Below are 15,893 nucleotides of genomic sequence, written 5' to 3' on the forward strand. Positions count from 1 at the left end.
AGGTCTTTGTGAATGTTAAATCTGTCATAATTAACTTTAGTTAAATATAAGGTTTGAGGGAAAATGGTTGGGTGCGAGTACACATTTGTTTTAGCAAGACTAGTCTATAACCATGTTAAGCTAAATGCTATGCATGCTAACATGCTCATCTTATCTTATTTTATCTTATCTTATAAGGTCAGTGCCGCTACAACAGCATGTTTCATCGTGGTTTAGCAGTATAGCATGGTAGCATTCGTTAATTAGAACTAAATGCAAACTACCGTATTTGAAGGATCATCAAAGTAATCACAGCTCACCCTGAGAGGGATCTGAGTACCACCAAATCAAGAATTATTTGGACATTCTTGGTCACTCAAAACCACAAATGTCAACCCAATGGTGGCGCTATAGGAAAAGTCAGAGTATAGTTAAAGTCTTTAGGATTCATCATCTGTACAAACAGTCATGATAATTCATACAATAGATGTTGAGATATTTCAGTATGGAGCGAATAAGTAGTGGACCAACCAACCAACAGACTGATATTTACACGGCTTACAAAGTCGGTTGCCTCCATGTATTCTTATTAGAGCTGAGTTATTCTTCTGCAAACCTCATTAAACTGACCGTTTCTTTACTGTTATGAGTATTGCAGCCTATACTGTATTACATACACTGATCAGCCGCAATATCAAATCAACACAACACATACTTGCTACGCAAGAAGCTGTCTGAGCACGTATTTCTTAGTCTGACTGGACAGATTGCAGGAACAAATATAGGAAAAAAGTGTTTAAGGTGACAGTGGGGTCAATAATCCACCACACTAGGAAGAAAACCACCTCTTCATACAGGAGATCCCAAAAACACATCAAGTCCCAAACTACCCATTCTTCTGCCTGGGAGAGGAAACGAGTGAGCCAGAAGTCAAGCCAAATGTCTACCTGGTCTTTAATCTGTGGTCAAGTTGTAGTTCCAGTTTTTATAAATCAAACTACTGGCAACTATCAACTCTCCTGAATACTTCCCCTCGCTTCCTGACCTGTTTCAGGTCTTCCTGTGGTCCAACACAGTGGCAGGGGTTAGAGTCAGATAATTGACTGTGTCATATTGCAACACATGTACACCAGCTTAATTCAGTAGTGGTAGTTGGAGTAATGCCACAATACCTGGGACTTTCAGCCTTCTGAATCACATCACATAGCTAACAGCAGTTGTACAGTCAGTCTCACTGCTGACATGCAGTAGTGAGGTTACACTAGAAAGAGACTCTGATAATATATTAATTCATCTTCTACTCTTAGATTACACAATACTTATTTAATGATCTTCACCAACAGCATGGTAATATATCACTGCGAAAGCCGTTTCTCTGACTTTAGGAGCTGTAAGCTGAGGATAAATGTGCTCCTCTCTGGCATTAATCATCCTGCTTGCATTATTTGGATGGTACTCTGATTACGCTGTGAGGAGCATGTTGGAAAGCCCTTAAATGATTGAGACTTCATTAAAATTTCTATCTTTTCCATTGACTGAAATTGTTACAGTTAGACTCACCAGCTCATGTACACGCAGGGACTGAAACTGGCACAAATCTGTTGCCAAGACAGGAGGTGATGAAGAACACCAGTCAGGCATCGGGGAGCAGCAATGAAGAGGCTCAACTCATGTCTTATGTTTCAGTGGTAAAATCACTCATCACAGAAAAAACATTTCCTAAACTAAATGCATTCACTCATAACTAAACTTGCTACCTTTACCCTGCTGCCATCACTCATGACTCAACACACTTTGAGTAGTAAGCAGCAGCATAGTTTTTTGTTATTTTTGCTTTAAAAATAGCAAATCTTCAAAGCATGTGCTCTGTTATTCAAAGCCTGAATGGCCAAAATTACTGACGGCTCTAGAATGATTTCCTTTGACAGTTATGATGGATTACTGCAGTACACAGCAAGTCGGGTCACATGCAGAAACTTTCTCAACATGAAGGTCTACAGTACCATCTAGTGGAAACTTTCAAACTGCATCTCCAGATCTTAAACAGGTGAAACTACCTCTTTTCTTTCCCTCTTTTCCTCACACAAATGCTTCATGAGGTGCAGGCTTTATAAAAATTTTTCTTCACACTGATTGGCTGCAGACAAAGTCTGTGAAAATAGCCTGAAACAGACCGTTATGACACAGTCTGAAAAAGAAAAAAAAGTCAAAGTCTTTCACAACTTCAAAAAAACAACAAAAAAGTCAGTCAGTGTTCATTCAAAATTCTGATATTTATTAAATGTTAAAACTATAAGGGCTGAGATGTTGAGTTATGCTGTTTCTGTGAATTCCCCCCAAAAAAAAAAGAAGACCAGTATTTACACTCATAATATGAACCAACTTGATGGTGAACATTTTTTTAAAAGATCAGGAAGAGTTCCTGTAGAAGGACAGCATGTCATCCAGACTCTGTGCAGACTGCTGGGTCTGACTAACATCTGCAGGTTGGGGTGGTTGTGGAGGCTGCTGGAGCGGATACTGAGGGGGGTACTGAGGTGGATAGTGGGGTAGATAGTGGCTCGGGTACTGCGGGGGAAAAACAGGAGGCATGTAAGGTGGTCCAACAAACTGAGGAGGAGGAAATGGAGGATAAAATGGATGAGGGGGATACTGGGGATTAAAAGGGGGAGCAGATGCAGGAGCTGAATCTGCTGGGTGATCTGAAGGTGATGTGGTCTGTGGTTGTGCAGGAGCTGGGGGACTTTGTTGAGGAGGTGAGGGAGCAGCTTTGGGCAGAGATTGCAGTTCCTCCTTGCTCTCAGAGATTTCTCCTGGGTCTTTGGCCCACTTGAAGTTTGTCTTGAATTTATTCTCCTGAGTGTTACTCTTCTCTGGCTTTTGTCGCTTCCCCTCAGCAAAGTATGCAGCAGGAGGTGCAAATTCTGAATCTCGCTCTTGGCGACGCTGAGTTTTCCACTCACTAAACATAAACTCTGGAAGAAAAGGTAAAAAGGCTGCGTTGAAGAAGTCAACTATGTGACAAATTACATAATCAGTAACGTTAATCTTGAAAACTTTTAATCAACCATCCACAAGAACAATTATCTACTGCAAATTAGTTTTTAATTTGGATCCTTAAATAAAAAGGCTCACCTTTGCCTCTGTCCCATTCTCTGATATAAGGAACTCCTGGTTTGGTGTCCTTCCTTTCCTGGATCTCCACTTCCACCTTTTTCACTGTACTGATCTCTGGCAAGTCCTCGGGTGGAGGTGAGGGTCCTATTAATTCACCTTCCCCCTCGTCTCCTTGGAAAAACAATTCACAACAATCCTTCGTTAACAATCAGGTGATCACTGAATTGCAGCACGCACACAGAGCAGCTTATGAGCAACAACAGGGTATGGATTCTGACCTTCGTTCTCCTTCTCTACTGGTTCGTCCTCAGCGCCATCCAGTTTGGCCTTCTTCATCTTCCTCTGCCTCACCTTCGCCAATCGGGCCTGCAGGATGGCCTGCCTCTTCTCCTTCAGGTGTTCCCTCTTAGTGCGCTGATCCATTGTCTGAAGAGGGAATGAATCTGTTTAGACTCAAAATAGCTTTTATTCACTAAATAACAAGCGCACAAGTACGGTAAGTGTGTAGCAGCATCTGTGTTGGACTGTTGGATTCTGTGTTGGATTCTTAACAAGCCATTACAGACAGCCATAATAAACATACCAGCCTTCACTTCAACCAACAAATATATTGATTTACCGATACTTTAAATGGATACATCAGCATTACCTTGTGTTGAGTCTGCTCTGAATGCTTTCTGTTGCCATGCTATAAGCACTAATGTTGTACTAGCAGTCCAGTTTGGTTTTACAATAGACACACTAGTTTTTGTTTCGTTTCAGCTTGCGATGATCCCAAATTTTGGACGCTTTCAATTATTTTATCTGACCAGTCTCTCTTTCTTGCCCCTTGTTATTTTCCCTCTCTTCCTCCATTTTGCAGTCCACACCATCATTTCTTTATATTCTTTATTTCTTTATAGCATTAGCGCAATGTGTTTCAATAACAATCAAAACCGTGTGAAACACAACTTAATATGGATTTCAGCTATAGAATATACGTGTGAGAATATGACTGGAGAGTGGGGTGATTTACATTAAGGCAGTTAAAATAAATACTGTATGTCTGTGTTTATACAGTATTTGTCCGGTGATCCACAGCTCACCTGGTCTCTGAGCATGTCCAGAGTTTCTCTCTGTTTTCTGCGATTCTCTTCATCCTGAGAGAAGGCAAAGTAACCCACACCAAGCTCCCGAGCCTCTGAGATAAACAAACAGACAAAATGCTTTCAACAGCACATGAACTAAGTAACCAAAGTATTTAATTTAAAATGTGTGCAGAACCATTTTAGAAATGCTTTAACAGTGACCTTGTCCCCTGATGTCCTCGTAATGGATCGGTCCAACAGGCCTCTTCATAGCCTCCTCTTCCTCCCTCTCCCACTCCTGCCTCTGCAGCTCTCGACGCATGTCCTCTGAGAGTAGTGTCTTTTCAACTGAGACTTTTCTAAATAGAAAATGTAGCAGTTCCCAGCATGATACAAATATCCTTTGTTCAATTTTAAGAAACCATCACCTGCACCTTTAAAGTGCTATTATTTGTAAAATGTTTACCCTTTTCCTTTAAGGTCTTGGTCCATTTTCATAAAACCTGGCAGGTCCTTCTTCATGCATCGTCGAGATCGACCCAAAGTGTCCACATAATCCACCCTGCAGCAGAAGAATAGGTTTACAGGTTTTAAGTTTTATAATTACATAACATCCAAATTTTCGCACCTTATTTATTTGTACTATTTTCATTTTAACTAACATTCTGGAGGTTAGTAGTGGTGGTAGTACTAATCAATTAACTTAAAAAAAACCCTGAGATACGGATATACTTTTAAACAATATTCTACTCTACATAATGCGCTTCCAAATGAATGAAAATGAACGAAATGAGATGTTACCATTCCTCATCCGGGTTTTGAGGAGGAGGGACAGGAGACAAGCTGTTTCTTTCCTCTTCATCTCCCTGCTTCTGTGCAAATGTTTCTCTCTTTTTGTCAATAATCTTCTGGGTGAAGTCAACCAGGAAAAGTCCCTCTGTCTCTTCATCTGACATATTACAAGACAAGTTTATTACAAAGTAAATTCGTTTATCCATACAGCTAATTATCAAACAGATGAATGATGATAACGAATAATGATTATCACCAACCTGGAAAGTCTCCTTTCATCATTTGCTCGTAAAGTTTGGCCTTCTCCTCCAACTTGTGTCTGTTAGGAGAAGATAAATGAGAAATCAGGGGTTTTGTTCACTATGGATTTATGACAGCAAATCTCTTCAGTGTGTTTAACTCACTTTGCTGTTTCCAGGCTGCTCTGCTCCTCAGCCAGCTGCTCTGCATCTTTCTCAGCTCTTGCTGAAACACCAGCATTTTGCTTGCTCCAAACATTAGGTTTCTACACAAGACATCCTGGTTAGCGACATCAATCTGTATTTACACAAGAAAGCAAAAACACGAAAATTACACATACCGTACCTTGACTTTAGATGTTGATGTGACTCCAGCACCAGCGTTTTCTTGCCCGAGCTTTTCCTGTTTAAATTGTTCCTGCTTCCTGTACAGTTCAGCTTTAAGGTCCACTAGCTGTAAGACATAAGGTAACATCCAAAATATAAATTGAAAAGGAACTGTAAGTGTGTATTATTTAGCCGCTAAAACAACTCTCTTTGCTAGCAACTTAGCCTGATTGCAGGTTAGCTAACGTTAGCTGTTACTGTCATTTACTTCAGCGTCCTACATTTATAAAGTGTATCAATAAAATGTTTGCGTAATTCCATCTCAATGTAACTCACCGATGAAGCAGTCACATCGAAGGGTTTCTTCTTTTTATCCATGTTTACTAATTCTTTTCTATCCCATCATGCAACTATCGTGTTAGCTGCACCCGACTTCTTCGTTGGTAGTTCTCTGGATAGCAAAAATACCGCGTTACCGCCGACTAGTGGCGTGTTGTAAGCAAACAATTGACAGACACCTTTTTCATCTTCAGTCAACTGGGTGGGTTGGACCGATTCAAAGGTCTGGACCCAGGCAACACATCTCTCAAAAACTACCCGAGTCTGCTCTGGTACAGCCTACCATGTCTTTGTATCAACTCTTTGGTTTGATATCAAGCCCTCTTGAAATCGTTATGCCATATTTCTGTCTCATACACAACTCTGTCTTGAAAAGTCAGTTGAACTGAGCCTTAGAGAGAAGGCTTTTGGTCCAACATCAGTGTCTGACCTCACAAATGCTCTACTGCATGAACTGGCAAAAATTCCCACAGAAACACTCTTCACTCTTGTGGAAAGCCTTCCCAGAAGAGTAGAAGCTGTTATAGCTGCAAAGCCGTCTGTGTATTTAGAGTGTAGTGTCATTAAAGTCCCTGTTGGTGTAATGGCCAAGTGGCCCAATACTTTTGTCTATATTGTATACATTTTAAAAATTGGTGGCATGACCCAGTGAATATTTTTTCCCACATAATTTCATCAAACGTACACAGTTGGGTTCAATTTATTGAATCCTCTGGTTTGATGTGGTTCAGACTGAGTCCTTTGCTGCTGAGAAGTGTGATTGTATAATATGAATCCTAATATTTAATTGCGTCGATGCAACGTTAGTTTTGCGCTCTGTGTAAACATTATTTGTATTGCTCTGTTGCTGGGAATAATGGCTCAATATTTGTACGTGGTTGTAGGCATGCTTAATAGGCTGAATCAGTCCCATTTATCTCTATCTCTATGGCAGCAACACTATTACCTTCATCACCCCACTGAATCGACAATCATCAGGGCTGCTGTCATATTACAACAGAGAAATGCTTACCTTGTTATCAGTTTAAACATTTGAACAGTCCGATGCTACGAAAGTATGACATCACAAGTACTGAATGCATTTTCAACCAAAGTGAAAGGACATGAAAGGTATATAAAGGTATGAAGCCAGAAGGTGAACTCAGCTAGATGCCAGCGATCGGCAGATCGATATTTTTAACCTTTCACACCGTAGATGCGTCATCTTGTTGTCTGTAGCAGAGCAGGCAGTTGAGATCCTTATTCCACCATGTTTTTGAAAACAAACACCTGCATGCTGGTGTTCTTGTTGTGTTCTATGAGCCTGTGGGTAAAGTCGATCAGTGCAGGCTCCAGCTTCCTCAGCCCTTCACAGAAACCTCAGGTAAGGTGCTTTCTGTCTGACAGCCATTTAACACAACACATTTGGGTGGATTCTTTGAACCTTTCAGAAAATCTACAAAATGAATGATGCATGTGTTTGCCACTACACTGCCTCTACACTCTACCACTCTGAATATGAATCCATTAACATAAGTGAGCTGCATTAAGCGAACGATGACTTGGTTATGTGCTTGTTTTAGACACTTTATAATGTGATGCCAAACCAAAGCATGCATTGCTATTTTACATTGAATAATGATTCTTCGTCTTCATACATTAAAGATAACAAGATTATTTATGCTTCTGCCTTCTCCCTGAGCACAGTGCTCGATTACTGGCAATTTTTAAATGTGAGGCAGTGAATGAAGGAAGTTTGATGCTGCACATGAGATGATTAAAGGGCTATAAGGACGGATGGTGCCGAGTCAAAACATCAAACACAGCGACTGCATTCTTCACTATACTACAGACCTGTGAAATGAATCTCCTTACATTTGAACTTCCAACATAAAAAACTGAATTACAATCGTGACATTTCTCTGTTCTGGGTAAACCACAGTACAGGGGAAGACCTTCCAGGGTTGGCCGCCATGTCATGGAGGAGCCTAGACAACCCAGTGAGGACAAGCACATCAAAGTAAGTAGAAATCACACACGTGACTGCTACACACCACCAGTAATCATCCCTCTAACTTTATGGTCCTCCTCTCCTCTGAGTAGATAAGTACCCCATTTGAAATTGGTATCACAATGAGAGAAGGGGACTACGGGGAGTACGGCAGAGCAGAGGATTACGATGTGGCGTTGCAGGAGATCATCCAGCGTTTGCTGGAGAACACGGAGACGGCAGGTACGCTTAATCCCTCTGTATCCTACATAAAGATACTGTGTTCCCCTCAGCCAACATACTCTAAGACCGAAGACTTTTTTTAAAATTAATTTTTGATGTAATGTTTTGTCATCTTTCAGAGATAAAACCGCCGCCACAACTCTGAAGATCATCGACAAAAATTTCAAATCTGCTGTCTCGGTGCCTTCCAATTTCAACTTCATTAGATATGAATCCTCAAAATACTGAAAACAGAAAGCTGCTTGTCTCATCTCTTTGAGAGGTTAAATGCGTGTGCTATTTACACAAACAGTTAGACTGAGTCATTACAGACAGCATAACAGCTGTTCAGCAGGTGAAACCACAATACATGAGAATTCCTACAGAATAACTATTAACACAGAATACAAGTTGGATACGGTTAAAAACAGTTAAAATGATAAAATGATTTTTTTATTTTTGTCAAACTACCGGTACTGTTTTCAAGGTTAATACCGAACCCCCATTCTCAAATGTCTAAACTTAGTGAAATAAATGTCTCAATTGTAATCGATTTCCATTTTTAAATCTCTCCCATGTAAGCAGATGAGTCAAGCAGATTTTTTACCTTTTTAGTTAAGTAACAACCAGTCCTGATTTGTCATCAGAGACCTACATCTGCCTGGGAAAATAAAGCATCAATTACATTTTGTCTCTCTGTCTTATTTTAAGCCAGGTATTACAAATTTTTTGGGGGGGTTGGGGATTTAGTTCCTTGGCTTTAATTGTGATACACTTATGTATTTAGCGTGCATTTGAGTGACAAACGAAACAGAAAATAAGGACACTTTTCACAGTAGTAGTTACAGTCCTGACATCTGCTGCTTTGATAGCTTCTCCTGGCTTTTTGGGACTCTACTTTTACAAACAAAATCAAAAGCTTAAATGTTATTATTTAATTCTAACGGTGAATATCAAGTCAACAAGTCCCAGAACAAGGTTGGACAACTTCTGATCAAATCTACAAGAAGTAGGTCAAACTCAGCAAAGCACACACTGCTCTGTTTGTGTCTGTCCTGGGCTCTCCCTTGTAGCCTTTAGTAAGTACAGATACAGCCACGAACACAGTGTGCTCTGAATCACCTGGAAATGATGCTTTTGTCATGAATGATGGAAAAGGGGAAAATGTATGGTGTTTTTTTTTTTATTTAAACACATCCATCTTGTCAAATCTGTTCTACCGGAGACACATCTTCCCGCCTAGCATTAATCTAATCCTCAGATAGTGTACTCTAACCACCTGAAAATCACAAGTAGGCCAGGCTAATCACTCTCAAAATAAAAAGCACTCACCCATAACGCATGCACCAAACATGACGGTATCAAAGCAAGCTAATGGACTGGTCTCACATCCACTTCTTTTATAAGAATGAGGTCTGCTCATGGCATGTGTTTGTGTCACAGTATTAACGACAACATATTACTCTCTTCCATCTTATATCTTCACTTGCTTTTCAGTCAGCACTCATGTCCATCAGTGAGTAATTCAACAAAGCAATACTTGTAGCATAAGAAAAGCAGGGTTAAAGGCTTTTAAGGTTTCTCCACTGTATCACAAAAAAAATTCGACCATAAAGCAGCTGGACAACAGAAACATCCAGACAAATTTGAACAAGAGAAGAGATATCAAATTATTGAAACACAGCAAAATCAATGACTGAAACCCAAAACGAATTAATTTCCATGAAGAACAATGACACAAAATACGATCAGATAAACAATGATATGCAGCATCTCTATCAAAGGACATTGTCAGTTCAGTCAGATTTTTCTTTCAAGCAGTTTAAAATGAGACTGCTCCTCCATATTGCAACATAGCTATAGGTTGGATAATAAATCTAAAACAAAATGCCACATAAAATGTTGGGGTTATTAACCAGCTGCAAAATGTGTTGCCTTTCTTGCTAGTTTTTATCCATCATCTCTGAAGCTCATACGCCATAGAGTTGAGTGGTGTTGTTTCGGATGGTGGCGAGAACCGTGTCCATGTCTTCCCCCTTCAGCAGGCTCAGCTCCTGCAGTGTATGGATACCCATCCCAGGATGTGAAAACCGGCAGACATCTTTACTCACCTGTTAACAGTGACACATAGTTATGATACATATATCATCAAAATTTGCTCCCATTTGTTCAAGTGTAGACTTTACTTCAGGGCTGTTCAGTGATAGATAATAAAATTGGATTCTGAACTCCCTAAACTGGTGGACGGAAATACAAAAAAAGTACCTCAGACATACAGAACCATGATGTCTGTCAAAACCTGCTCAGGGTTTGAAATTAACTTTTTCCACTGCCTGCCACTCTGGCAGGCAGGTTTTCATTGGACTTGACTGATCATGTTTTTCAGGTCAGAAAATCTGGATTTCCAGATTAACTTGAACGAGCTTGAAAAAAGCCTGTCATTCATTAATGGCATGAGAACAGTATTTTGGTGTTAATGGTACTGGTTTGATTTAAACGTACCTGTCTGGGCAGGAAATATGGTGCATCTGTCTCCAACACAATGCGGTTGAGAGGGATCTTGCGGACAGCATCTCGGGCCTCAGTGGCCCTGAAGTAGGTGATCAGGGCTGTGAAACCCACGTACAAATTGGGGAACTCTGCCAGGAAGGGCTCAATCACTGAATAACTGTTCGTGAAACAGTGCCTGGAAACCACAAAAGTAACAGATTTTACTTTGATGGCCCTTAAAATTATAATCCTCAAGATTTCAGTCTACATTGATTTGAATACAAAAAATGAGGAGGAAAAATAAAACTAATCTGCTGGCAGAAATGACCACAATAACGCTGACTGTGTTGGCAATGGGGATTACTGAATGTAAATAAACTGAATGGATACTGCAAAGAAATTCTGAATAATCAGTCGGATGATTTTCCTCCACCCTCACCTGTGAATTTTGTGTTCTCTTGGGACACACTTCCTCATGATTGCCAGCAGGTCATCATCAGCATCCCTACAATGAATCACCAGAGGCTTCTGCATGGCCACAGCCAAACGCAGCTGTTGCTCAAACACCTTCACAGAGAAGCAAAAATTAAACACAGAGCACAAGATTCATTATTATTTTACATTTTTATCATTCAATTGCACACAAAATATTTCTAACCACTACATATGTTAAAGGAATATCTAATTTACAGGAACTGGTCTCCCAAAAATGGAAATTCATTTATTATCCAACTGCCCCTGAACTAATGAAAATCTGGATAAAGTTTCTTAGTCTACAAAACATTTCTGGAGCTTCACAGCAAAACAGTGTTGTAACATTTTGAGTGAACTATTCCCTTAAGATAGACACTTCACAGAGTACAAAGTTTTGTCAAACAGATAACCTTACCCCTTTTTGCCTGGAGACCTCAGTGGAGTTTTTGTGGGAGTAGTCCAAGCCCATCTCACCAAATGCCACAGCTTTAGGATGCCGCATTGCCATCAGTATGTTGTGTTCCTGGACACTTGAGTAGTCTTTGGCAAAGTGGGGGTGGCACCCGAAAGCCCCCCATACCATGTCTTCACCCAGCAAACCTTCCCACAGGGCCTCCTTCACCATGACCCCTGGGTTGCAAAAGTTGGTAATACAGCCCCTAAACTCTGAGGGAAAGCTGCTTTGGTATAGCCTTTGGAAGTTGCTGAAAGTCCCACAAAAGCCAAGTTTTCCATAAAGCATGTCTAAATGGCAGTGTGCGTCTATGAAACCAGCCTGACTGTCCAGATAGGGGTAGCTGCTCCTTATAGGTTCTGCTCCCACGGATAATCTTCTTTTAGAGGTGCTAACATGAGAGAAGGAGCAGCGGGTGGAACGCATGGATGCATCAGTATCTGACCGTCTGCGTGTGGTTGTGTTCGAGCAACGGTTGAATACTCCTCCATCTGAGAGTGGAGGCAGAGCAAAGGGATCCGATACATGGACCATAATGTCGGAGGAGCAAAAATTCCCAGTCTCAATTGTAGATGCTTTTGCAGGGCCTGTATTTGGTGAATGGGACTGCTTGAATGTAACAAAAACGTCTCCCCTCTGTGATAGTGACAAAGGCATCTCAGTGTCCCCAAGAGCTTTGTGGATGACCCCAGTGTTTTCATTAGTGGATAAAAATGTGAGAGAGGAAGTTGTAGCTCCTTGAGTATTGCCTGAACTTTGCTGGCCCCCTTTCTGATGAGTCACGAAACAAGACAAAGAGTCTGGTATGTACTCTAAATCTGGGAGGGAAAAGTCACAGTCCTCAGCGTCTGGTTTACTTCCTGCATCAAATGACTTGTCTTGAGAGGCTAAGTCTACAAACCTCTTGGGTGAATCTTCTTTCAGCACAACACTCTGACAAACAAAAACAATGAAAAGGTTACAAAAAGCATCTACCTTTAACTTGTAGTCCTAAGTGGCATGTTGATTATTCTATCAGTTTTCTGGCTTCTGTTCAAATATTATGGTTACTTTTGATTTACACTAAACATCTTAAAACATCAACATGATCATATTGAGAAACATAAGGAAACAAAATCACAAGAAAAGATTCCTAGCGGTTGGCTTACTTTTCCATCTGTTTTTGGTTCTGAGTGGTAACTCTGAGCTTCTGTGTCCTCAAACACCCAAAGGGAGGATGACTGATCTTCCTGGTCATTGCTGTTGTCCTCAGATTTATTCTCTGTCTTGGTTGAGGAACAGTTAATATTCACAGCAGTTCTGTCAAGTGACGCTGAGCTGGGCACTTCAGTCCTCACTGGTGAAGATACGCAAGACAAACTCTGGAGGATTTTGGTGCTGCTGTGTCTTGCTGTTGTGCTGCCAATGGCTGCAAGCAATGCCATCCTGTAGATGGCCTTTGATCCCTCCTCAGGTGTCCTGTCTTTCTTTTTCAAGACAAAAGAGTGAGAAGGAGGTGGTGATACTTCTTGGCTCTCTGGGAATTCCATTTGCTTGTATGAATTGTCCATAGGTTTTTCCTGACAGCTAAGCTGAAAAAAGGCAAATAAATCAGTCATTTCTTAACAAGAACTGAACACATTGCATGAAATAGCAGATTTGAGAAGTTGATTTTCATAAGATTTACCTCTGAAGCTAAGTTTTCAGAATTTCTCCTGGAAAGCTTCCTCAGCTTAACTGTGTCTAAGTTAGGCACATTTTCATGAAGTACTTTTGCTTTTCTCTTTGGAGTGTCCAGACTCAGCTCTCCAAGACCGTCAGGTCCTGGAGAGCCACTGAGGTGAAGAGCACCTGAATCTTCATTTGGCGCCGTATCCCAGCAAGAAGGTGCGCTTAAGCCAGCATCTTTGTCCTTAAGATATACGGGTGAGGTAACTGCAGTTTGTCGCCACTTAAATGCTATCTTCTTTCTGCCGCTGTCCATGTCTATGCTCCTAATCCAATACACAGCTGGAAAAGAAATTAACAGATCTGTATTACCATCGAGTACATCATGTGAGCAACAGGATGAAAACACAAAGGCATCACAAAATGCAGTATTCAGTCATTTTGTCTACTTTAAGAGGATATGCTGATGTCTCACGATCAATTTAGTTCGTGGATGAGGACATATACAATGGTAACTCTCATTAAACACATATTTCATGCATTTAAAAAAGCCCTAAGATGTGTCTTGCTTCATTATCTGATCTTGAGTATCAAAATCAACCTTTCAGACCTACATATTATCAACTCATATTTTGTTTATAAGGTGCTTATTCTTTAACGATCACACTTCAAAAATGGGGCCAGGTTGTATTCCAAGAATAATGGAAACAATGACTCAGTAACTAAAAGAGATCAAAATAAGAAGTAATTGTCACCGAAAAAAAAATAGTTTTTGCTCTGGAAAGGTTAATGTGGCCATGCGTGGACAGCCTCCATTACAATCTGCAGGAAGTCCCGAATAGTGTGATTTTATAAACTGGTTAAACTTATCGTTTAATGATTTCAGTTCAAAGCTGCAAATTTTCGAACATAGCATATTGTTAGCCCGGTATCTGTTATTATATATATTTTGGATTCCTGCGATATTAAAGAAATATCAATACACCACGACTACCAGATTTTCTGTGCGATAGATGACTCCTAACACACCTGAAGATTTACCAACCAACTTTAGGTACTCAGATGATTCTGAAATTAAAAAAGTACAACTGCAATTAACTTCTGATCTGAACAGTGTTTAAAGAAGAGGGGCTGATATGACCTGTCCTCGGTGAAAGAGACGCCGAAATTGAGCAGCCATTTTGATGACAAATGAGACTTTTTAGCCTTCATTTTCACAAATTAACGTTAAATTAGTCAAGTGTTCGCTAACAATAATTATTTTCATTTCATTTTTATAGTCAGAGTTCTTTTCATTAAGACTTTATACTTATCACACAAACAGCAGGTTAGCTAACCACATAGCTAATGTTGGAGAGTTGTTGATACCTTCAGACTTCAATGGCTGTGACTGCGTAGGAAATCAAAAACGTCACTTTATCCACGTTGGTTCAGTCGCAGGTGTCTCTTCATTTGCTTAAACGATTCTTGCTAATAACGCGCCTGTGCAAAGATAAAAAATATATATATATATACACCTTATATTGTTATGTAATGTCAGCTTGAATTACAAGGTGTTTAAATTAACCACTAGATGGTGGTAAAACAATGTTTTCGCCCGTTTGAGCGCAACCAAGCGACCAGGTTATGCTACATCTCGCGAGATCAATTCGATTCCGTTCAATGCACGAGATTTGACTAATAAGTGACAGGTTACATGGGGTTGCAGTGCCGGGAGGATAACGAAAGTTGGTCATTTTAGGTGCACATAGAATATAACTACGGGAAAACAGTAAGCATAAATCCAGTTTCAAACGAAGAACGTGTACAAGTCTACCTTAAAATGCCTGGTGGTCAGCTTATTGGAGGAAAGGATAGATGAGTAGGCAAGGCTTGCTGGAAATCGGCATTCTATAACATTATGCAAACACCCACCAGAGAAGATTGACACATAATCAACACATGCTCATTCTTCTAAGTAGGTGTGTGTGTGTGCATGTCTAAAATGATATAAAATACAGAGTAAATATATAACTAGGCTGCAGATAAACCCTAAACATCAAACACCAAATAAAATGCAAATAATAAATCTGTATAAATAACCTGGAATGCCTGGTTTAAATACACTCATACTGCTATCTAATGATAGATAGGCTAAACATCAGCTTGACCAATTTTCACTCTGCCTTTACTAAAGGAACAGTAGGAACCTGAGAACAGTAGTGAGTATGTGTGACAGCAGGAATAAGGTGTGTATAAATCAGCTCCTCTTGAAATGTCCGTCAAGTTTATTTTTCTTATTCAGCATCCCACAGGTAGATAATTATTGTCGTCACTGTGAATTTTCTGACATGCTCAGTTTAATAATTCAAGTTAACAGCACTTCAAGTGAACGGCAAATCACTCCCCATTCAGCTAATGAGTTGAGAGTGATTATGCATATTATACATGATGTGGATAAAATTAATTTGGACATTGAGTCAAAAGAAAATCTTAAACACTTTTTTGTTAAACTTTTGGTAATCCCAGAGAGGTCTTGTAGGCACCAAAGCTGTATTTTTTACCTGTAAGGAGTGAACAAAGATGCATTAGTCTTCTGACCATCGTGTAAACCAGTCATAATATAAAGTTGCATTAGTTATTCTAAAATACAATACACTGTGTTTGCAATCATTTCTCATTTACATTTTGAGCCCTTCTTTTCAATGAGCCAATAGCAGAAGTTCATCCTGGCGTGGTCATTGAACACATTCCTGTACTGGGGCATGTTTTGAGGTGAGGTTTTTGGTGTGTTTTGA

At 40.1% G+C, this 15,893-nt stretch overlaps 3 protein-coding genes across 5 annotated transcripts; 1 reads left to right on the top strand and 2 right to left on the bottom strand.

Annotated features, from left to right (window-relative positions):
• Positions 1 to 2,235: 2,235 nt before the first annotated feature.
• Positions 2,236 to 6,018, bottom strand: ccdc174 (coiled-coil domain containing 174). Its single transcript, XM_046383885.1, has 11 exons — positions 5,858 to 6,018; positions 5,541 to 5,648; positions 5,360 to 5,460; positions 5,216 to 5,274; positions 4,965 to 5,112; positions 4,630 to 4,725; positions 4,386 to 4,522; positions 4,182 to 4,276; positions 3,375 to 3,522; positions 3,115 to 3,267; positions 2,236 to 2,954 (listed from the first exon to the last, which is right to left on the bottom strand). The coding sequence occupies exons 1-11, from the start codon at positions 5,897 to 5,899 to the stop codon at positions 2,389 to 2,391; spliced, it is 1,653 nt and encodes a 550-aa protein (XP_046239841.1). The 5' UTR covers positions 5,900 to 6,018; the 3' UTR covers positions 2,236 to 2,388.
• A 992-nt stretch (positions 6,019 to 7,010) lies between these two features.
• ghrl (ghrelin/obestatin prepropeptide) lies at positions 7,011 to 8,737 on the top strand. The gene is made up of 4 exons (XM_046383892.1): positions 7,011 to 7,223; positions 7,782 to 7,859; positions 7,943 to 8,072; positions 8,192 to 8,737. Exons 1-4 carry the CDS (start codon positions 7,110 to 7,112, stop codon positions 8,215 to 8,217), a joined length of 348 nt encoding a protein of 115 aa, XP_046239848.1. The 5' UTR covers positions 7,011 to 7,109; the 3' UTR covers positions 8,218 to 8,737.
• Positions 8,738 to 9,608: 871 nt separating this feature from the next.
• tatdn2 (TatD DNase domain containing 2) lies at positions 9,609 to 14,708 on the bottom strand. 3 transcript variants are annotated; one of them, XM_046383887.1, is made up of 7 exons: positions 14,485 to 14,708; positions 13,136 to 13,458; positions 12,618 to 13,040; positions 11,431 to 12,402; positions 10,981 to 11,108; positions 10,554 to 10,737; positions 9,609 to 10,162 (listed from the first exon to the last, which is right to left on the bottom strand). In XM_046383887.1, the coding sequence occupies exons 2-7, from the start codon at positions 13,430 to 13,432 to the stop codon at positions 10,022 to 10,024; spliced, it is 2,145 nt and encodes a 714-aa protein (XP_046239843.1). In that variant the 5' UTR covers positions 13,433 to 13,458; positions 14,485 to 14,708; the 3' UTR covers positions 9,609 to 10,021. The 3 variants fall into 3 exon arrangements, with proteins under 3 accessions (XP_046239843.1, XP_046239845.1, XP_046239844.1); XM_046383889.1 differs by lacking the exon at positions 14,485 to 14,708 and adding an exon at positions 14,258 to 14,400; XM_046383888.1 differs by lacking the exon at positions 14,485 to 14,708 and adding an exon at positions 14,146 to 14,296.
• Between the last annotated feature and the right edge of the window lie 1,185 nt (positions 14,709 to 15,893).

Source organism: Scatophagus argus, chromosome 3 (genome assembly GCF_020382885.2).
Source record: "Scatophagus argus isolate fScaArg1 chromosome 3, fScaArg1.pri, whole genome shotgun sequence".
NCBI classification, from domain to species: Eukaryota; Metazoa; Chordata; class Actinopteri; family Scatophagidae; genus Scatophagus; species Scatophagus argus.